Source organism: Melopsittacus undulatus, chromosome 7 (genome assembly GCF_012275295.1).
Source record: "Melopsittacus undulatus isolate bMelUnd1 chromosome 7, bMelUnd1.mat.Z, whole genome shotgun sequence".
Lineage (NCBI taxonomy): Eukaryota > Metazoa > Chordata > Aves > Psittaciformes > Psittaculidae > Melopsittacus > Melopsittacus undulatus.
In genome coordinates, this window is record NC_047533.1 from 6143320 (window position 1) to 6166165 (window position 22846).

Consider the following 22846-nt stretch of genomic DNA (forward strand, 5'->3'; position numbering starts at 1 on the left):
CCGTAAACTGTTTGCTCCTTCAGGATCCAGTTGCTTTCTGTTCCCAGAACAAACTGAGGAAATGAATATCCATCACTCAGTGACTCTTTGCAGGAAATCAAAGCGTGAGATAGCAGCCAAGCCAAGGAGGAAGGATAGAAATGTGGTACTTGAAAGGAGAGCCAAAAACGTTATTCATGTGGCTGCTGAATATGATAGAGCTTTCTCCCTTTTGTGAGCTCTGCCTCCTTTGGGTTAAGTCCTGCTCCTATATTTGTTAGTCACTCCAGTGAGAACAGGATCAAGCTGTTGTCTCTCTGTTCTCCCTTGCTTAACCAGTGTTGCTGTTAAGATACAGCAAGGGACAAAAATGCTCTTGGCTTCCCAGAATCTGAGCACTTGGATCTAATCCTTGCATACAGCGCAGTGAAATGGGTTCAGAGCTGCCTGCTTCCAGCAAAGCTTTTTGAAGCCAGTGTGGAGCCTCTGTAAAACACTGACTCTCCTCACTCAGTAGGTGCTCTACTGCAGTCTGCATTGTGCTTCAGGTTCTCTAAGCTATGCTACAGTAAGCATGATGGAGAGCAGGTCACTGCTACGGAAATCAGGATGTGTGCTGGCTCACCCCAGTCTTCCACAAATCCCTTTCCCCAGCTCCAGGAAGCATAAGGTACACCATAGCCCAGGGTGTTAATATTTAATGTCTTATGCACATAATGGCTGTAATTATGAGTCCCCCAGCACGCAATTGCTACTGGTGGGATGTGAAAGATGACTGCGGGTCCATGAGGCTCCACCATTAGGGACTGCAACACTGATCATTTCCATTCCCAAGAGCTGCAAACCCAGATGTATGAGTTTAAAGCAGAAGCTTCCATGGAAAGGTTGGGAGCCAATAAACATTCCCCTGCAATCTGTTACATTTAGACTTTGCAGCATCATCCTGCTGCATTGAATAAGAGTGACTGAACCCTGGGCAGGGCAGAGTGGTTTTGACAAGCCTATGCTCATGGCCAGAATAATCCAAGTGAATAAGCATTTAGGCAGTGATGCAGAGAGGAGTTAGTGTAGAAAACCTCTCAGTGTTCTCAGTAGTGCTATTTTTAACTTACAGATCCCTATTCCTTTCTTACATGAACTCTTGAAGCTGGCAGCATCCCTTTCAGACTTGGAAACGAAAGGCAACCGAAAGAACAGGAAAGTTGGCATTTTTAGGCCCATTGGCGCATCTGGGTGGGCAAATTCTCCTCCTTTGAGCCCAAATTGACTTTACCAAACAGGGCAGGGCTTTACCCTGCAGCAGATTTAATCACAGAATCATTAGGGTTGGAAGGGGCCTTTGGAGATCATCTAGTCCAGTCCCCTTGCTAAAGGATAAGGCCCCTGCATTCACACCCCTTGTGCCAGAAGAACTTGGATCCTGCTTTACTGTGTTTGCCAGTTCTTGAGGGTGTTGAAGAGAGGTGGAAGGGAATGTAGAGAGAAGGTTCTCCTTAGGAACTCCTGTATTCCTGGTTTCACAGGAGGTTGTTTGGAAATCACAGGAGGTCGGTGGCCTTTCTTGGTTGGGTTTGGGGTTGGTTGTTTTGTTTTGTATGTAATACTAAGGTACAGCTATGGAAACCATTGCAAAAGGGGAGTCAGCCTGAATCCCTGCTCTTCACTCATGTCTCTGGCAATAGTTTCTCTGAATTTAGTGATGCAAAATCATCCCTGTACTGTACTTAGTGCCCTCAAGCTTGAATCAAACCCTCACACTTCTTACAGTGCAACAAACCCATTTAACAGACAGGAAAAAAGAAATTGAAGGTTTCCCTGAGACAGGAAATCAATCTAATCCATTTGTTGTTTGGTTTTTTCCAGGCTTATATTTGGCACGCTTTACCCCGCATATTATTCCTACAAAGCCGTGAAATCAAAGGACATCAAAGAATATGTGAGTAATGAGGTCTGGGGCTGTGCTGCAGGGTTGGTTTTCTTCCTCACCACTTTGTGAAGCTGTTGGCTGTATACTGGGAAAGCTCATAAACCAGTGCAGGGAGAAGAGTGGCCTGAAAACGGACTGGCACAAGTCTCGAATAGGGAGACTTGGGTTTGTGCTTCTGGCTCCTCTGCTGAATTGATGTGCTCTTTGACAAATGTATGCTGTTTCTATGGTGTTGTGAGCTAAATATGGTCAACTTAAAAGGTGTTTGGCATGCAGAGCTTCGCCTGTTTTCCTTTTGTTTCTGAAGAGCAGCATAAATCAAAGCCTTTTCAAAAAGCCTTGCAGCTTGAGCTGCTCATTCAAAGCAAGGATCAGAGGAGGAAACTTGAAGCACATAGGACTGAATCCTCAGATGGAAACATCCTTCCGTGTGGAGTGACCTATTTACAGGCAGACCTGGTTGTGCTGCCTCATCCTCTGCCTGAAAGATCTTCCCTGGGCCCAGTTTCTAAAGCATATGGGGCCACCAAGGGAAAGTGCTATATGGGAGAATCAAACCCACCTGGATGCTGGTGGTGTCCTGTAGGATTTGTAGTGCCCTTCACAACCTGAGTTCTGTTACACTGAACCTGACTCAGCCTCCACATCTCGACTCTTCCCTCCTCTCAAGATCCCAAGGATAACAAGCCCATTTTCTCCTCTGGCTAACAGCACAGATGGCTATCCCATTAAGTCCTTGTGCCAGCTCAAACAGGGACTCACTGTGCCTGCTGAGATTTTCCCGTTCCATCAATACCCTCCTTTAGTTAATGGTTGGGATGTTCTGAGAATCATTAAGGGTGGCAGAACACATCAGATACTTGCAGCAAAATGTCCCTGCAGCCCTTGCACAGCTTTGCTGCTCAAGGTTTGCACATCCTTTGCCTGGGAAAGATGGAAACGGGTGCTGGCATCCCCAAACAGTGCCTGCCATTGATACTTAATGTGTCCATAGCCCCTTCCTGGAAAGTATTTTGTTGAAGGGTCCAATTCCTGTTGGGAATTCAATTGCAAATGAAGAACTCGCATCAGACACATGGGATCATGACCCAAGGGTGAGACCCGCTCTGCACTTACAGCTGTTTCTCAGCTGTGGCAGTACCTCTATTAGTGTCTGATGGAATAACCCGAAGCAGCAGCAGTTTACACTGACCCGGTACAAACCTTCATCTCTTACTCCAGATAATACCACTGCAGTTTATTTTGGTTAGGAATTGCCATTCTGATAAATGGTGCTTGAGGCTGATCCGAGCCCTTCCCCACTAGGTTTTGGTTTGTGTTGAAGTCTGGCTGGCAGGAATGGCCAACTGAGGCTTTGAGTTATGTGGAAGACACTGACAGAAGCTGCCCTGGGAAGGCAAGGTTCTCAGGCATTTGGCAGGGCCATTCCACTGCTGTCACACCAAATAGACATGTAAATAAGTCATAGAATCATAGAATGGTTAGGGTTGGAAAGCACCTTAAGATCATCCAGTTTCAACCCCTTGCCCTGGGCAGGGACACCTCATACTAAACCATGTCACCCAAGGCTCTGTCCAGCCTGGCCTTGAACACTGCCAGGGATGAAGCATTCACAACCTCCCTGGGCAACCCATTCCAGTGCCTCACCACCCTCACAGTAAAGAATTCCTTCCTTATATCCAATCTAAACCTCTGCTGTTTAAGTTTGAACCCATTACCCCTTGTCCTATCACTACAGTCCCTAATGAAGAGTCCCTCACCAGCATCCCTGTAGCAGTCCTATAGCTCTATATGGTGACAGTTCCTCAGGAAATTATTGCAGTGCCTGCAGGGAGTGGAGAGAGACTGCAGGTACCGTCCCTGCTGCACTGGGGAGAAGATGGAGGAAGCCATTTCAGAGCTGGTGAGATACAGATGTATTGCCACCTCCATCCTTCCTTTCCCAGAGCAGCGCCTGGTGTAGGCATCCCCCTTGTACTGCCTTCTTTCCCTTATTCTACTGCAGTTATCCCAGCCTTAGGTGACACTTGGGTCCAATTCTCTGATTGATTTTCATCAGAGAAGTTTAGCTGGGCTTTAAATGCCATTTAGTGACAAAAATCTCCAGATCCCTGAATTACTCAAGATCCTACAGTTTCCCTGAGCAAGTCACAGCCCCCAAGCACTCATTCTGTGTCTGTTGCTATCACCGCAAAGGAGTCCATCCATAAATCACCCCTCAAGCAGTGCACACCACACTGGAGTTCCCGCAGTTGAACACTGCTTTTACTACCAGTATGAGGTGAAATGCTCTCACCCAAGCCCCAGGTAAGGGATTTAAGCTGATTCACTCACCCTTGTCAGTGCAGTGTGCTCAGAGTGTGGATGTGAGGAGGCATCACCAAGTGATGCGTGCTGATTCAGTAAGTTGGGGTGAGTTGATTGTATTGTGCTCCTGAGCCCTGGATTATGGGATGGGCAATTACCTCTTTATATCTCCCTGGCTGGTTTCCCCTGCTTGTAGGTGTTATGCAAGTAAATACAGTTTGTCTCCATTGCAGTTTGGCCAACACCCTAGTGTTCACCTTTGTCAAGATGAGCCAAGTGAGGTTGTTAATGCCCTGTGATAAGGCTGTGATCCTCTCTAAAGACAGAGCCAGGGTGCTCTTCTTTTCATAAGACCAGTCCTAAAGGCCACAATCTCTTCCCAAGGGTTTGTGTGGAGATCCCATGTGTTATGTGCTGAGGTGGGGGCATTTTGCACATCTTCAAGTTCATAGTAATTGTTAAACACACAAGGGGGAGGTGGAAAGAACCAGAACATTCTTTTTCTGTGGGCTTTACTCTGTGCATTTGTGCCTGTAAGAGATAGTTCAAGGCCCTTGGGGGAGAATGAACTGACTCTGGTTTCACTTATCAGGTCAAATGGATGATGTACTGGATCATATTCGCGCTCTTCACGACAGCAGAGACATTCACGGACATCTTTCTATGCTGGTGAGCACCACACGGGAGAGGGTCTTTGCAATGAGGTGGAAAGAGAATGGAGATGGCTAAAAGGGAGGTAAAACAGGGGCACAAAAGGTTCACTGCTTCCTGAACATGGGGTTCGCAGCTTCAGTGCATAGAGTGTTTTGTCTGGAGGAGCTGTGCTTCCTTCCTCAGTGCTGCCACAGGGAAAGCAAGAAAGATGGAACTGCTCAGTGAGATCTCATTAGTGAGAAATCATTACAGGAGGTTGTCCCCTGCATGTCAGAGAGGCTGGTTCAACATCCATCATCAATGGATGCTTGCACAAATCATCACATAAACAACAGTAGCTTTAGCTACAGGTGTAGTTCTAGACTTACCGACCTGTGTCCTACAGTACATACACAGACTGTAGGGACCAGGTAGATACAGCCCTGAAGCACAGCACTCTATAGGTTGCTGTATGAATGGTTGTTCCTGGGATGTTTTGCCATTCCAGCCTAACCAGGCCAGTTCCTGGTTAGTTTTATGGTTTGATGGAGGACAGTGACAGTCCATACTGATGTGGGCTCTGGTACCAGTGGAGGATTCCTGGTGACCTGTCAGGATAAGAGCACATAAATACCCAATTATCACATTCATAGACTCATATCCTAGAGTCCCAGACTGGTTTGGACTGGAAGAGACCTTAAAGCTCATCCAGTTCAAACCCCTGGCACCATCCACTGGAGCAGCTGCTCCAAGCCCCTGTGTCCAACCTGGCCTTGAGCACTGCCAGGGATGGGGCAGCCACAGCTTCTCTGGGCACCCTGTGCCAGTGCCTCCTCTCACAGGGAAGACTTTCATTCCTTAAATTTGGATGCTCAAGTTTGGAAATGTTTGTTGCTTCATTGCTGGTTTTAGTAAGGCCTTTCTAGTGTTAACCAGTGAGATGAGCAGACTTCAGGATGAGAATAAAACTGTAATGCATGGCCCTCACCTAAAGCCTGTTCCTGCATAGCAGTGCATCTGTCTAGTGAGTCCTTCAGAGAAAGGGAACTGGGGGTACTTGGCAACATGTCAGATCTGTTTCAAAGGGTATAAAAGACATCATTGTGTCTCTGTCTAATTTACATGCAAATCTACCTCCACTGTGTTCATCTGGAGCTTTGTTTTTGGAGCATGTATTATGTGGGTCTCAGGAGGAATGACAGAGGGCTCATCCAGCCTGTGAAATCAAGGATGCTGCAGAGATCCTCAGGGAGGTGTTAGACCAACCTGACACATCCATGCTTGGAGCAGAGCATTGCAAAGGCCCATTGGTCAGACCTGGGTGCTGTATGGCCCAGCTGGCCCAGTGATGGTGCTGTGCATGGTCTGGGTCCAGCTGCACACCCATCACAGGGTCTCTGTGTTGCTCTTGCTTGCCTGCGAAGGGTAGCATTGGTTCATCACATGAGGATGCTGCTTGCTGGCCAGCCTTAAGCTCTTGGCTTTGTCCCCCAAAAGAGAGTCTGGATCATCTAATCCCAAGGAGTCCTTGGCTTGATGATGCAGCTAAAGGTTGTCCTGTTGCCAGTTAGTCTCCTGTATACTTTACAATGCTACCTGAAAGCCACAATGTGGATCTGCACCTTTATATTGCATGTTGCTTGGACAGCAAAGGTTCTTGTATTCCAGTTTCAGGCAGATAGGTGTTATCTTAAAAGCAGAAAGGCAGAGAGATGAAAGGTACATAAATACACCAGTGAAACATTGATTTGCTGGTTTGCTCTTTGCTCCCTCATAATGACTGGGGATGCTATGAAGGCAGCATCTGTGCTCGCTGCATATAGAAAGGCCCTCTTATCACACAGCAGAGTCTCTTTCAGACCATTAAATAATGGCCCTGATACCCAAATAAGGCTTTACCCACATGCTAGTTGAGATGTCGGTAAAGGTGAGTGGATATATTCTGGTCTTTGCTCTTTTTAGTAAGCAAAGGCTTCCCTAACCAGACTGGCCAGTCCCTTCCTGTGCTGAGCATCTCCAAGGGCACTGGTTAAATTGGGAGTGGACACTAATAGCTCTTTTTCTCCTAGGTTTCCATTCTACTATGAACTCAAAATAGCTTTTGTAGCTTGGCTGCTGTCTCCATACACAAAAGGCTCCAGCCTCCTGTACAGGAAATTTGTTCATCCAACACTGTCTTCAAAAGAAAAGGTAATCACAGGTGCCTGGATGGAGCAGATCTACAATGTGTTTACTCCAGTCTTCCTGTCACCCATTTTCATTGAAGGACTGGGAGTTGCCGATTCTCTTCCCCTATCTCTTGACCATCTCCTTTGGTTGGTGGTTTTGTTCTTTGTTGAGTATTTCAATACTGGCATCTGTTCAGCACACTCACACATATTAACTGATCTTTGTGCACTTGAGACGCTGGGAGTGGGGGGGATAAAAATACCTCCTGAGCTGCTTTGCACGTACTGGCTGGATATAGCTGAGTGCTGCGTTGTGGCTGGGTGGAACAGCGAAACAGGGGCTGGCAGCCAGGGCTCCTTGACTTTGTTCCCAGCTCTGCCTAAAACATTGTGCAGCACTAAAACAAATAGCCCAGCCTGTCTGAAACAGGCTTAGCAAGCACTATACAGCCTGCTGAAGTAAGGCATGCAGCACACTGAGGTCCTGGGTTGAGAAACCTCTTGCTCAGATGAACTTTGAGGGGAGGCAATACAGCTTGGATCGTTTGCCTGCCTAAGAGATTCTGTGGCTGTGAATGGGACACTGTCAGGCAGAGCCATTTGGCTCATGGTGATGCATGGGCCAAGAATAGCCATCAGTCACGTACCAATGTGCAGACTACTAAGAAGTGAATAACTTTCCTGCATTGACAAGTATGGAAATGAAAGCTCTGTTTAGACACAGGCAGTGCATGAGCAGTTGTATCTCAGTCCTGTCCAAGGAGGACAATGGGGATCGATCCCCTCTCTCTCTGCATCCTGGGGACTTCTGCTTTTCACAAGCAGTGCTCATGCATTTTGGGTTGCACTTCTTATCTACTAGCAATAGGAAGGGAATCACTGCACAGCCAGCAGCTTCTCATGGCCTCCAGTCCCCACTAACCCAGCACATCCAGCGCCTCAGTACTGGAAGTCATTGTCATCCATTATCATCCAGATCCCTATGTCTTGAGGGAGGGAAGGTGAGGGCAGGAACTTCCATAACCATTTCACTGTATATTGAGCAGCATCAAATCCAGAAGCTCTGGACCTACCACGTCCATGGGCATGTTGAAGCTGGCCTGAGGGGAGAGATATCTCAGATGCTTCTGAGACCACCAGTCCTGGCTGCAGAGCAGTACAGCTTCATCTGCCCAGTGTCATAATACAGTTGTTTGTAACTATGGGGCAATGCAATTTGTCTTTAGAGTCCATAGATTGCAAACGGCTCCTGGTCCATTCTGTCCAGGTTGAAGTATCTGTCTTGCTTTCAGGACCCATTGATGGTCATTGCACATTGTGCAAGTGTATACCAACTTTGGATGCCAGTCTTCCCTTTGCAGAATAACGAGTTCCCAAAGCCTGCAGTGGGAGTTACTGCTCCCCTGCAAACCTTTTGTCTTTGCAAACGTTGGCTGTGAGCTTGTCTCCAGCCAAGGTGAAGGAAATGGATGGTACCTACCTCCATAAAAGATGCCATGGCCCTGCCAGGAGTTCGAGGCTTGGAACACTCTGAACTTGTCTTTCCTTTGCTTTATTGTTTGCTTGTTTTCTTGTTTGCTGTGACAGGAGATCGATGACTGCCTTGTCCAGGCCAAAGACCGCAGCTACGATGCCCTTGTCCACTTTGGGAAGCGGGGGCTGAACGTCGCAGCCACGGCAGCCGTCATGGCAGCTTCGAAGGTAAAGGTGCGGGTCAAGATGCTCACACATCAGCATCTCAGCTGCATCCATCACCAGCAGCAGCCACACTGTGGAGGGGGAGAGATGGGAAGGGATCCTCTCACTGGTTTTGATCGTGCCTCCCAGTCTCCCATTCACCAGCCTCATAGGAGCCCCTTGGGATGAAGACAGTAAGTGTGGTGATGGCCGACCTACTGGAGTTGGAAATGCAGGATTAAGACTGCATTCACTTAGGTGTTAATACCCAGGTGACAGCATTAGGAATTCTGTTCATCACAACCTGTGCCCTTCCTTTTCACTGGCAAAACAGGAGCGTGCTTCCATGGAAGACTGAAGTTCACCATTAGGTGAACACATTTAACACCCTGCCAGGGAAATCTGTTTCTTTTGGTGAGTGCCTTCTATGGTGAAGGGAAAGCCCTTCTGTGCCCCTGTTCTTCAGTTATTATGCTGAATTTTTGGGAAGCCTGGCTAATGTGGGTACTGACAGGGAGCAGACGTGATCTGTGAAGGCTCACAGTTCATCTGCAAGGCTTATACATAACATACCCAGCATAATTCTCTGGAGACATGTTTATGTAAGAGCGAATGGGAAGTGGCATTAGTTTTGGAGAAGGATATTGGATGAGTGGTCTCATTTGAGGAGGTGCATCCTGTACTCGGTTCCTGGCTTAGGGCCAGTACCAGAAAATAGCTGTTATCTCCGTTTCCTTGCTTGCATCAAAGCTGCGAGGACCTGATAACTGCATTTTGTGGTCCTGCTGTCTGGCCATGGATTAGCATGGCTTAGAGTAAATGTGTGCAGCAACTGTACCCTTGTGTTTTGGGGGCAAGGCTTGCATGAGAGATACAGCTTTTGTGCAGTCAGATACAGCGCCTCTTGCAAAAGGATAATAGAAACTTAAGGGCACTGGTATTAGGAAAAAGGTGTGAAAGGGAGTTGAAGGAAGTTATTTTCCTCTTCAGATGCTTTTTATATGACTCCAGGCACATTGTTTTAGTACATCTTGGCCTTACCTTCCATAACAAACACATCATACATCCTTAGGAGCCCAAATACCATTAGGTCTATAGACCATGTTGAATGCAAGGTACTATAGAAGCAGGGAACTCCTGAGGTGTGCCATGCACATGTAGGATCACAAGGATATGCAGAAGCTATACCTTTTCCCAAAGAAAACCCCAAATTGCCTTCCTTTTCCCTGCCAAGCATTGTGCAGCCTGTGTTTATTGGCTCGGTTCTTCTCTTGACCTGTTTGCTCCTCAGGGATCAAGCTCTGCTAACCCAGAGACTGGAAGCTAATCCAGACCCGGACTGAACCCTGGGGTATATGTGGAGCTAAGGCAGAGCTATGTATTGTGTGCCTAACAAAGCAACGTGTGTGATGCTTCCGTGACACTTAACGCTTTTGCTGCTGCTACGTAAGCCCAAAGAAGTCCCTTCATGGACATAAATAGGCCCTGGGAATGCCAGTTTTGCAGCACTGCCTTTGCTCCGAGCCCCTTCCTACAAGGTGCTGCAGGTTCTTTGTGCTAGAGCTGGTTTTAGGCCAGAGTGAGAAACTGTGTGTGAATCCTGAAGGAATTCTGGCTCCTGTTTGGGTACCTCCTGAATGTGAGATGCTCAGACCCGCAGTGCCAACCTGTTCATCTTGTGCTGTATTCAACCTGAATGAGCAGTCAGCACCATGGGTCTTCTTCCCACTGTTCTGCTTCTCTGGTGTTCTCCATAACCTCACTGCCTTGGAATGGGGCTCCAGTGACAACGGGAAGATGGGTAGAAGGGAGAAGAGCCTCCAGGGTACAAGGAAGCCATTGTTTTGTATGAATGAAGCTCCCCATTCAGTGATGGAAGAAAGCCACGCTGTGACTTGTGTGGTATTGTTGTGTGGCACATCTGCCAGCTAAACTGAGAGATATAGCACCCTGTGAATGGACAAGAGGAGTCTTCCCTGCCCACTGCTTTGGGAAGGGGAAAATGAGCTGTTAAGAAGATTGAGAGGCTGTTGTTGGATGGATGGATTGATTTTTACAACAAAGCAAGGGCTGCTCATGTCTTTGCTTCAGCCTTGACATTTAGATTACCCTGAATATGTGAGGGGAAACATGACTCCTGCCTTCCTTCAGTGTTTTGGTGTGTGGCCTCCAGCAAGTTCTTTGCTTCTGTGTGCCTCCGGGTGCAGATCCAAGAGACAGGGGGAGCTGATCTGACAGCTTTCCCCCTCCAAAGTGGGGTGATGCTCCTGCTCCCAGTGTGTTACTGTGCATCAGCTCTTTGGACCTCCTCAGATTCTCTCTAATCTATCACAAATCTAATCCAGAAAGAGAAGGAAAGGGAATGCTGCTTTCTGAGCCCCAAAAATGTGTCTCAAGTGCCTGAGCCAGCACAAGGGAAGGGATGGAGCTGTGCTGGGAAGAGTATGGCCCGAGGAAAGGAAAGCAAGATGCTGGTGCTACGAAGCAGACAGATCAGCTCCACTGCTCATGCAGCCACACCCTTAATGCATTTACACTCTTCATGGTGTGATAGTCAGGAGTGGTTAATGCAGCTTCTGTCCCTTGCCCTTCTCAGACGGAATCTGTTGTGTTTTGGGCAGGCAGAGCTGAAGGGCTGTGATTTATGGGCGATGTGCTGCAGCACAGAAGCTGAGCTGAGGTTCCTCAGCTGTTCAGTGTGTGAAATGTGACTAGTCAGGCATGGATGTGTCTCCATTTAGCTGTCCCTGCTATGGAGGAAGCCCTTCCCAAGAGATATGAGCAGGTAGGGATGGAAGCAGGGTTTGTTGCCCTGGTTTTCAGCTGCTGTTAAATGTATGTCAACGCCTTCACTTGCTCACTTGAGAAGGGGGTACCACAGAGATGGATTATGCTGCATGAGAGATGTTTAAATGAGTATCTGGAAAGCACTTTGAGCAGACAGATGCTAGGCAAGACTGCAGTGCTGTCCTTAGGGGGGAGTTTCCAAGGAGGAAGGGAAGAGAATATTATTCCTATGGCTTATCTTGGTTGTCACATCCAGCTAACCTGTGGTAAATGCTGAGTGTAGATGGGAAAGTGAGCCCTTCAGGTTCGTTTGGTTTCATCCTTTAATGGATTGTGTTAAAACTGGAACCTATATATAGAACCTATAGATAGAACCTATAATATAGAGATGACTATCCTTTCAGAAGCACTGAGCTCCTGCAGCTCCCATGGAAAGCATGGCTTTTACCAGGAAGTGAATGTGAGGATCTGTCTTTACTTGCTGCTTCAGTTGGATTAATGGGCAAGGAAAAGATGCTTTTGTACTAAGAAATGGACCCTCAGACTTTGCAGATCAGCATCTTCTAGTGGCAAATACACAGCGAGCTGCTGGGCTGGAAGTGTCCTCTGTCCAAACCTGTGCTCAGTGAACTGGCTAAACTCTAAAGGCTCCTGTACCTGGAGACACATTTCTCACTGTGCAGAGCCCTGTTCTCTCCTCTCCCTGAGCTGTGCTAACTCACCATCCTGATCCATCATGATCTTTTGTCTTTCATGATGAGATCTTCAGGCAAGGCCCCCGTCTTCATTCTATCTTTTATTTTAGCCATTCATTTTATCCATCACCTATTTATCCATGTAGCACAATGCAGCTGGCTCTCTGACTGCATCTGTGTGGGGCAGACTGCTACTTGTACATTTACTACAGGCTAAGATGCTGCAAGCACAGCCGCAGCTTCCTAACCTCTGATCCCTTGGCCCTTTCACCTTTCTCTCTTAAATAGCCCTCAGCTTCAGCCAGCCAACTGCAGGCTCATCTCCCTTCCCCTCCCTCCTGCTCTGCTTTGTTTTGAAGCCTCATTTGTGCTAATGCTGGCACAAACCCGTGCCAGTTCATTTCACAGCCTGAGGAGCTGTCAGTGTTCCAGGGACCCTGCTCCTGCCCAGCTTGGCTCACTTGGGTGTTTTCTCTCTCCAGAGAGTCTATTTTTGACGCTCTCTAAGCAGACAGCACTGGGTATCTGCTCTTATTACACCCTGCAAGGTGCTCAGCACAGATCTTTTCCCTGTCCCTAGCAGCTTGTGTCCCCATCAAGCAGCATAATCTGATTTAGGGCTCTGTAATCCTGTCCTCATTGCTTGGTCATTCTGTCACACGTTGTGACTTCCAGCGGCTCAGTCCTAAGTGGCAGGATTAGGTGACCAGGCAATCAATCCTGCTGCTCTCTGTGTGCTTTCCATTAGTTCCAAGTAATTCAGCCATTCCTGCTCCCAAAGGGCCCTGGGCACTGACTGCACCTTCTTTCCAGCTCCCTTCAAGGGAGGAGAAGCAGAGGAGCCTGCTTTTGGGTCAGAGCAGAAGGGGAGCAGCAGCAGCAGGTTGTTACAGCCCCAGCAGTGGTGCTGGTGCCAGGCAGTTGATTCATCAGATGGAAGCATGGGCATAAGTGGGTTTTTCACTGCCACCAGTCAGGTTTCTAACATGAGCAGTTGGGGTCCATAGTGGCTGCAGTGAGGGAGAGGTACCAATGGCTCGGAGGCGCATCCAGCACATCCATATGTGCTCCCTTGCTGTCACCATGCTCACAGCACTTTCTCATGCTCTGCCTGTTGCCCTGAGCCTCCTGCCATCTGCTGCCTTGCCTTGTCCCCCGTCCCCTGCTCTTCTGTTCCCTGCTTGCCTTACCTGCCCTGCCATTGCCTCCTCTGTCCCTGCAATGCACCCACCACCAGTTTTACACTCTCTATCAGCTTTCTGACCCTCTCCTTCAGTCTCCAGGATTTCCCAGATCCTCTTTGCATGTAGCTCTATTCCTCACACTAAACAAATGAATCCAGTATCTGAAGAGGGCCTATAGGGATGCTGGTGAGGGACTCTTCATTAGGGATTGTAGTGGTAGGACAAGGGGTAATGGGTTGAAACTTAAACAGCAGAGGTTTAGATTGGATATAAGGAAGAAATTCTTTACTGTGAGGGTGCTGAGGCACTGGAATGGGTTGCGCAGGGAGGTTGTGAATGCTCCATCCCTGGCAGTGTTCAAGGCCAGGTTGGATGAAGCCTTGGGTGATATGGTTTAGTGTGAGGTGTCCCTGCCCATGGCAGGAGGGTTGGAACTGGATGATCTTCAGGTCCTTTCCAACCCTAACTATTCTTTGATTTCTATGATTCTGCCAAACAAGCCAGTGTCTTTCCCTGTCTCCAAGACAAATCCTGCTGCCAAGCACTTAACCATCCCCAAGCTGCACCTTCAACTCAGTTTCAAAGGAGAGCAGCAGAAAGCATCCCACAACCATCAGATCATCATAACCCAAAGCTTTCTTATAATGTACCTTCTTCTGCCCTCCTGTGTGTTGGGCAGGGACAGTGTGCACAGCAGCTGGTGCTGTGCCCCTTGTCTTTAAGAAGGGGACTGGGGCATGGCATGCTGCTGGCAGCGGGCACAGCGCCTTGGCCAGGGATGATGGATGAGGACGGAGCAGGCACGCATGACTGGTGACGATGAAAAGCCTGTTTGTGCCTAATAAGTCTGAGAAACAGCCCAGGAGTCTTTCATGCATGGGGAAATGTGGCTTGTGGTGCTGCCAGAGCCAGCAGTCACTGGGTATGGGTCAAAAGGAGCAGGCATGCAGATGAGGGTTTCACTATGTGCATCCACCTCTTTAACTAACACTCGGGAGTGCAGCATCAGCAGTTCCCAAACTGCCTCAGCTCCCAGCCCTGTCTGGTTTGCCACTTCCATTTCCACCTTTGGGCTCATCATCCCGTAAGGATTGCACTACTTTAGGGTCCTTTAGACAAAGAAATATACTGGGAAGGTTCCCAGTGTGTTTGCTGTTTTTTAAGCTAGGGTATTGGAAGGGAAATGCTGGTAATGATTTAGATTCGATCTTCTCCAGTCAAACAGCTTCTTTTCACTCTTCTCTAGTATCTGTCTATTATAGGTAGTGTAGCTGCCTTAGATCCCTAATTTTCCATGAGGATTGAGATTTATTTACTGTGGAGGAAAAATGTGTGTGGGGCAGGGATGCTGCCTTTTGTGACGTGACAGTGGAGAGCTGCACTTTTACTTGAATGGGGAAAGAGGGAAGCAGGGGGTAAGGAGTAACCTTTCCTTTAAGATGCTGGATAAAGCCTCTTTGTAATGATTAGATCCCACTTCTTGGGGGGGGGGGATGTTTCTTCACTTACTAAACACATCTGAGGACAGTTCTGATCCATCTGCTTAGCACCAGATCTGTAACGGCCATGTTACAAAGGAGGGCACACAACACAGCCAAGAGCAGCCATCAGGAGTGATTTAGAGTATGCAGTTTGAGAAGCCTTTGGGGATCAAGGTGTTATCTCAGAAGGGGACATTAGTGCTGCCTCAGAAGGGCTGAATGTGCTGCTTTTGCAAATAGCTTCCTTTAAAGGATCTCCATTTGGGATCCAGAATCAAAGCTCTCACGGCTGAGCTATGGTACACCACTGAAGAGGAACAGCAAATGGCTTTCTTGGTAGCATGGCACTGATCATGGTATTGTGACCTGTGTTTGTCATGGTGTGATGTATCTTTCATTCGTAAGCCTTTGAGCATCTGTTTCTCCCAGATCAGCAACAACGCAGTGCTGTTGGAGCTGCATCCAGGTTTCTCTCTCTTGATGGCTCCTTTGCTGGTGTCTCCAAGAAGCTGACAATAGGCAGTGAATGCCCAGGCCAGCAGAACCAAACAATAAACGTGTACAGAGAGAACAGCCTGGGAAAGACAATCACAAACAGTTCCCAGGAGAGGAAGTGAGCGGCACAAACAAAAAGGGTGGATGAAGTGAAGCTTCCACCATCAACATTAACGTCAGCTGTGGTTTCCCTTTGGGTCTTTAATGCTGTCTGACATCTCCGAAGCGGCTGGCACGGAGGCACGGCACGCAAGGGCTGGCCATAGAGATAGTGCTTGTAGGATGTTTGTGCTCATACCAGGGCAGAAGCAGTTTTCTCCTTCACTGTGCTCAAGAGCATAAAGCCCATGGGTTTGCTCTTAGCAAATGGTAACATTTCTGTGTGCAAACTCTGATTCATTGCTGGGCGTGATTCCCCAGCATTAACCCTGCTTCTCCTAAGAGCTGGCAGTCACCAGGACTGAAGTGACTGAAGACAAGCGGAGAGATTGGGGCTGTTCAGCCTGGAGAAGGGAAGGCTGCATGGAGACCTCAGGGCAGCTTCCAGTATCTGAAAGGGGCTACAAGGATGCTGGAAAGGATCTCTTCGTTAGCAGCTGTAGCAATAGGACAAGGGGTGATGGGTTCAAGCTTAAACAGGGAAGTTTAGATTGGATATAAGGAGGAAGTTCTTTACTGTGAGGGTGGTGAGGCACTGGAATGGGTTGCCCAGGGAGGTTGTGAATGCTCCGTCCCTGGCAGTGTTCAAGGCCAGGTTGGACAGAGCCTTGGGTGCCATGGTTTAGTGTGAGGTGTCCCTGCCCATGGCAGGGGGTTGGAACTGGATGATCTTGAGGTCCTTTCCAACCCTAACTGTTCTGTGATTCTATGACTGCCATGTGTCCCTCACCTAATCCTGTGCCTAAATGAGTTATAAATGCACTCTGTTCTTAATCACCTTAAGTCTGGATTACAGAGGTGGTCAGTCTCCAGTGGGAAGCATCCATCAGGTGCAAGGAGCAGAGTGGCAGCCCATGGTGTTTGTAATTTGCTTTACTCTCTAAGCACACTTGCTAGGTAAGCCGCTGTCAGCTGGGATTATAGAGTGGTTTCTCCATCTCTCTGGGAAAGTTGAGGAAGAGAGAACCTTCATCCAAAGGTGTAGTCTAAAGGTGGGTGTCCCTGCTTCTGATGGAGTCCCCTGCACATGGTGCTCAATGTCATGCCCATGTCTCGCCTCGATCACTTATGCTTCAAATAGACCTTATTCTCAAAGCTTTGACGTGTGTTGCCACAATGGCTCTCTTTTTTCCCTTGCTAGGTCTCTCAGCTACTTCATTTACACTTGTATTGGGACCAGAAACAAGGGCAGGTAATCTGCTGAGTGCTTCTACTAACCCCTAACTAATGTCTGCCTTCCAATTAGATTAGTTTGAACTGTTTTCAGCTGAGATTGGGCTGAGGCCAGATGCTGTCTGCTCTGCATCCCGTAGGTAGATCCTGCGTGCTGAGCTTTAAAAGCCTGTCTTTGATCTCATCAGCAAAATGCCTTCCAAGTCCTCTGCTGGCAATCAGAGAGACTCCAGCAGCCAGGCAGGGAGCTTTGTACGTGGAAAACCCATCTAACTCAGGTTGTTGCTACTGCATTGGCCAAGCTGCTGTGTTTGCTGTTGTTTTCTTCTTGCTAATGGATGAAGGGAGCCTCTCCCACTGCTGTGAGCCCATTAGGGTGGTTGGGGCTGCAGTGAGATGCATCTCTGCAAGCCTTTTCTGATAGGTGTTGTTGCTGACACTGTGGTGATAACCAGCATCCTAGGAACGTGCACTGCACCTTGTAGTGAGTGTGTGCAGGATGGAGCTGTAACGTGCATGAGGATGTGTAACTGAAGTTACAGCAAGAAGAGAGGGTTAGTGTTGTGTTGTCCCTTGCCTGCTGACCCTATGGCACAAAAGTCCAGGAGGTGCCACCCTGTATTAACACTGATTGTATTAAAAGCTTGTCTCCCATGACTTGACATGTTTTGGCTCCTGATTGGTTACTTCGCTGTGCTGTTATAGCTGCAGAATGGAGCTTGTAGGTATTAGAGGTGTTTGAAGCCTCAATAATACGTACAGAATCCTTCAGATTGTCAGACTGAAGGTATGAGAAAACCTAGACACTCATTTGTTTGTATTTAGATCGTGTTTAATGGGACTATGATACAAACTGCAAAGTCTTTAATGCTGTGCCTAATTTCATTTGCCTGTGTAAAGCTGCCTGTGTCTGTGGAGTATTTCTAATGAATAATTCCACTGGATACAAAGCCAGTTTTCCCAGACTCCTAATTCCGTCTCCATCTGAAAAGTTCTACTTCAAATGCGAATTCAGAGATTAATCATAGAGAGGAAAGTAATTAAAACAGTTCCAGCTATTTCTGATGCAGAGCCTTTATGGAGTGCCCATCCCAGTGCCTGTCCCACTACTGACTTCAGGCTTTGGAAAGGATCAACCTCCCATCTTAAGGTCCTTTCCAACCCTCACTATTCTATGATTCTATGATTCTATGCTGGTTGCATCAGTGTTTGTGCTCTGGGCCCACAGAGGTTAATGGTCATTCCTGGAGGCGATGATGTCTGTAGCATCTAGGGGAAGGTAGGATGCAGGTTATTTGGCTCTGCGTGCTCAGTATACACTTGATAGGGTTTTGGCCCACTCTTGGAAGCAAAACTAAGGCGAGAGTGTGCCAGATGTGGGTAAGGAAGGTGAGCCTGTGCTGCAGCTGCAGTTTTGACTGAAGTAGGTAAATGTGCCTAAATTAGTTTTAGATTAATTACTATGCTATATGAATGGGAACTTTCACTTCCCTTAGAATCAGAGATGAGCTTCACCTTAAACATCCCTGTTGTGATGGACGATTCCCTAATACCATTGGTAGTGTTATGAATCTAAATAAGGTGGATACAAGTGATAGCAGTTCCTGGGGGGTGATATTACAGTGTTCTTTTTAGTGTTTCTGTTCTCTTCAGTAACACCAAACCCTGGCCCAACCTGGGCTTCTTTCCTATAAAGATAGAAGTGTCCCATGTATGGACCCAGAGAGGTTGGTAGATCCTGGGGGAAGAAGAAAAAGAGGCAAAGGAAGCTTGAAGAGGTCTGCTTTCAGCTTGTGCTGCACTTACAGGGATGGGCTTTCCTATGGGCAGGAAGGTGAGATGAATTTGGGAGCAGATACACTATAGTGAGCAGGCAACAGAGTCATACCTCCTCCCACTTGTTGCCATCACTGTACTGGATCAGAAGTGCCATGCTTACAGGGACAGGCTGTGTCCTAGGAGAAGCTGGATGAGCTGGAAGCTGAGTCTAGGCAGGTACTCTGTGCCCAGAAAGAGTAAGGCTCAGTCTTCCAGCACCACCTCATGCTTCTGTCCTTTACCAGGAGATTAAATCCCCAAAATACAAGTCAAAAAGCAGCAAAAAATCCCCTTGAGTCCATTCCCACTGTGATTCCAGCCCTCTGGAACCTCTTGGATCCCCCATCAGCCGTGTTCAGCTCCATGTCCATGAGCTCATTGCCAATGGATCAACCCCTATCTGCTGCACAACATCCTGACCCGGCAGCTGATGTTCAGTGAGGGGAGAGAGGCAGTGTCATCCCAACCCCTGCTTCCTGAAGGCTGTATAGTAGCATCATGCTGGTTTGCTGTTGAAGTAGTACCACAGCTACTGTCATATTACTGCTGTCATGCTCTCTAGGATAAACCTAGCCCAGATCTATGCTGCACCCATGCCTCTGGCCTGTGGCATAGCCATAGCTTCAGGACCTGGATCTTCCCTCTGTGCAGACTCAGTATGCTGAAATTCCTGGGATATCTCCTATGTCTGTAGCAGTTGGAAGAGCTTCTGATCACAACCAAGATGGTAAACAGCAATCCCCCAAACAACTGCCCTGCATCTTCCACGTGGTTGTTTCAACCAAGCCCAAGATGTGCACAGTGCTGAATCTGTTCTGTTGTGAAATACAGCTCTTAACTTGGCTTTCATTGTTAATGAATTATAAGTCCTGTTGTGGATGGCTCCAGCTGGATGAAGTCCTTAGTGCTAAAACATAACTACAGCAGTGCAAGCCCTCACAGTGCTGCCTTTCAGATGTGTGCGATTCCATCTACAGCAGCTGCTTCTCTGCAGGGAAATGAAGGTTGGGGACAGCGTTTTCCACTTTACTCTGTAACCATCCTGGTTCTGTTGTAGTCATCATTTCTGTCGTGTTTCTCTTTGAGGGCAGTGGCCTTGCTCAGCCTAAGCCCTGGCTGTTCCTGCTGTTCCTGAGACTTGGACAACGTGTTTCATGGAACGGTAGGACCAGCAATGCTTTGCTGTATCTGTGCAATGAGCAGCCTGCAGCTTTGCTGTCCTGAGCTCAGCTTAAACTTAATCCAAAACTGAGAAAAGGCAATTTTGGATTCTTTTCTCCTAGAGAAGGTCAGTGTTGTTCAGCACAGCTGCCACAGCTCTGTGCTTGAGCTGGCTGGGTTGGATGGAGCTTGGAGCAACCTGGTCCAGTTGTCCCTGTCTGTGGCAGGGGTTGGAACTGGGTGAGCTTTAAGGCCCCTTCCAACCAAAACCATTCTGTGATTCTATGATTCTGTGTATATATATATACACATGTATAAATAAATAAATAATGTATATATGATATATATATCATAGATACATATATCTATGATATAGACCCACAGATGATGAGCACATATCAGGCCCTTGTTTCAGAGCATTTTCTGGGGCTTTTGATCATTTTATGCTGCTGTATCCCAAGTTGCAATGCAGGATTTAATGTCTTCTTTGTTTTCAATGCAATAGGGTGTATTAATGTCATCTTCCCTGTAGGCTGCTCTGACATGTGAATCTCTGCTTGGGCTCGTGTCCACATGCCCGAACAGCTCATTGGAATGGAATGGTATTTGGGTTAGGTGGCTGAGCAGAGTGGCTGGCAGGAGGTTAAAAGCTTGAGCTGGTGGTACAGGACAAATGCAGTACTGGGGTTACACAGCTCACTGAATATTAACTCTCTGGCTTTGCTGATCCAGTCATTCTGCACCAGCAAAGTAGGGATCCATGTGTTGTACTCAGACTATGGGGTAGGATGCCTTGTGACAGGATGCACACAGGATGGCTGTGCAGGACTCCAGTGCAAGCTGCAGAGCCCATCCAAGACTGCACTGAGCTCTGGGTGGCTGGGATCACCCAGCTAACCAGCCCTGCAGGGCAGCTCCAGTGAATCATCCAGTACCAGTTACAGCCATAGACTGCAGAGTAAATGTACCACAGGTTGGCCTAAGGGGAATAACTTGAGGTGCTTCTTGGAGTCAGAAGTCCCAAGAGTGGCTCAGGCACTGGCAGGAGTAGCCAATATTCAGGCATCAGCTTTTGTGGTGGGTTGGAGGATGAGACGGCAGAGGTGAGATGTTAACAAAGCTTGTTCAGCCTGGAGAAGGGCAAGACTGCAGGAGACCTGAGAGCAGCTCCAGTGCTTAAAGGGGATATGAGAAACCTGGAGAGGGGCTTGGGACAAGGGTCTGTAGGGACAGGCCAAGGGGAATGGCTTGAACCTGCCAGAGGGGAGACTGAGCTGAGCTCTTAGGCAGAAGCTCTTCCCTGGGAGGGTGCTGAGGTGCTGGCACAGGGTGCCCAGAGAAGCTGTGGCTGCCCCATCCCTGGCAGTGCTCAAGGCCAGGTTGGACACAGGGGCTTGAAGCAGCTGCTCCAGTGGAAGGTGTCCCTGCCTGTGGCAGGGGTTGGGACTGGGCGAGCTTTAAGGTCCCTTCCAACACAAACCAGGCTGTGATTCTATGATGCACTGCTTTGATAAATACAAATCTAAATGACAGTGGTGTGTGAATTGTTGCAATGGGCTTTATCTCTTTTGTTAAACAGGGCAGTAGGTGCTGTTGTTTGCCATCTTTCTGATTTCACCTCAGTTGACATTGAATTCTTCTTAATTTACACTAATGGAAATAAGTTCAGAATTGGGCTCTATGTATTTGTTTTTTATGAGTTATGCTATTTATATTCTGAATGTCACTTCATGTAGCCAACAGAGAAGGACACGTTGTACTGACTGTATTTGCTGGCACTCTTAATGGCAGTGGTGTAGTGTGAAGGTTATAGAATATATACATATGCTTACAGACAACCCCTTTATGGGATGTAGTTTTAATGCAAGGTGTCTTTCAACCAGCCCATCCATTATAATGACAGCTACATTCCTTTCAGCAAGCAATGTGAGGTTTTGCCTGATTGAGAGCTTGTTGAAAACTTGAGAAAGAAACATACTGTGCTTATTTCTTCCTTAATCTGCATGAAAAAGCACTGGAATGTTTCTTTGCATTTAACATTAACTCTTTATAACCTTCCAATTCCTCAGGAAATTCTGTGTGTGACTGAGAGAGGATGGGTGAGTATCAGAGGCGATAACTTTAAAGGGAGTTATCCTGATGCAGACTGTTTAGTTGTGTTTCTGAAGCCGAGCACTGATTTGACTCAGATCCTAGGGAAGAAAAGTACCTGCTAGAAAGACACCACAACATCCTACTCCTTTAGATGCGGCCAAGGTTGCTCTGAGCTCAGATGACTGCATTGAAGTATTAAAGATGCTCGCTGACCAAAGTTGGAATGATTTTGTGCATAGAACCCCCACAAAAGGAGGAGCAAAGAGAGGGAAATTATGCTCTTCAGTTGTTTTTTGTCCCCCCTAGGCTACTGGACCAGCATTTCAATGAGCAAAGAGAAGAAAGGCTCAAACCACACGGCTGTCTCTAACTGTTATGCCTGTTCTTTGCTTCCTTGTTTAACCAGGGACAGGGGGCCCTGTCTGAGAGGCTAAGGAGCTTTAGCATGCAGGATCTCTCGACGATCCGTGGAGACAGCAGCAGCACTGTTCCTCCTTCGGTCACTGTACGAACCAGTAGCAAACAGAGCCACCCAAAACCATCCCGAAGTGCATCGGAAGGCACTGGCAGCTCAGGTAAGCACCGGTGTTGTTTCCAGCGTCGTGGTGTCTGCAGTGTCCCCCAGCTGCATGAAGTCATGGCAGTTGGCAGGAACAGATAGCACCAGCCACTGCAGGTGGTGTGTACTGGGATTCACGGGACACACACACATGCTGCTGAGTCTCTTGGCACTAAAGAGAGAAAACAGGATCATCTTTTGATCCCCTGCTGCCAGGGATGGGGCTTGAGCATGCAAAGGAGCCAGCATTGAGCCTTGCAACTTGAGCTGACAAGCTAGGCTCTGGGCCTGTGGGTTTTCAGTGAGGGAGGTAATGGAAGGGCAAAAGGAGGGGATAAGGATGCACAGTAGTGAGCAAGGGTCATTATTATCATCAGAGCCCCCATATGGTGATACAGCTCTCTTATGTCATCTCAACATGAATACGAGTTCTAATGGGTATCTGGTTTGAATTACGCCCACTTGTGCTGCTTCTGAACTGTACAGTAGCTGTAACAACACTTGGTGGTTGTGGTTCCAGAACTTTATCACCAGTGAAGCCTCCTGAGA

The 22846-nt window shown here is 47.8% G+C and overlaps 1 protein-coding gene across 1 annotated transcript in view; it reads left to right on the forward strand.

The window, feature by feature from the left end:
• REEP1 (receptor accessory protein 1) overlaps positions 1-22846 on the forward strand; it is a 68428-nt gene that overhangs the window by 25106 nt on the left and 20476 nt on the right. Inside the window, exons 2-7 of the mRNA XM_034064888.1 lie at positions 1843-1915; positions 4806-4882; positions 6916-7036; positions 8602-8727; positions 16634-16684; positions 22145-22313. Of these exons, the coding sequence (XP_033920779.1) occupies positions 1843-1915; positions 4806-4882; positions 6916-7036; positions 8602-8727; positions 16634-16684; positions 22145-22313 (617 nt within the window). The remainder of the gene's footprint in view (positions 1-1842; positions 1916-4805; positions 4883-6915; positions 7037-8601; positions 8728-16633; positions 16685-22144; positions 22314-22846) is intronic.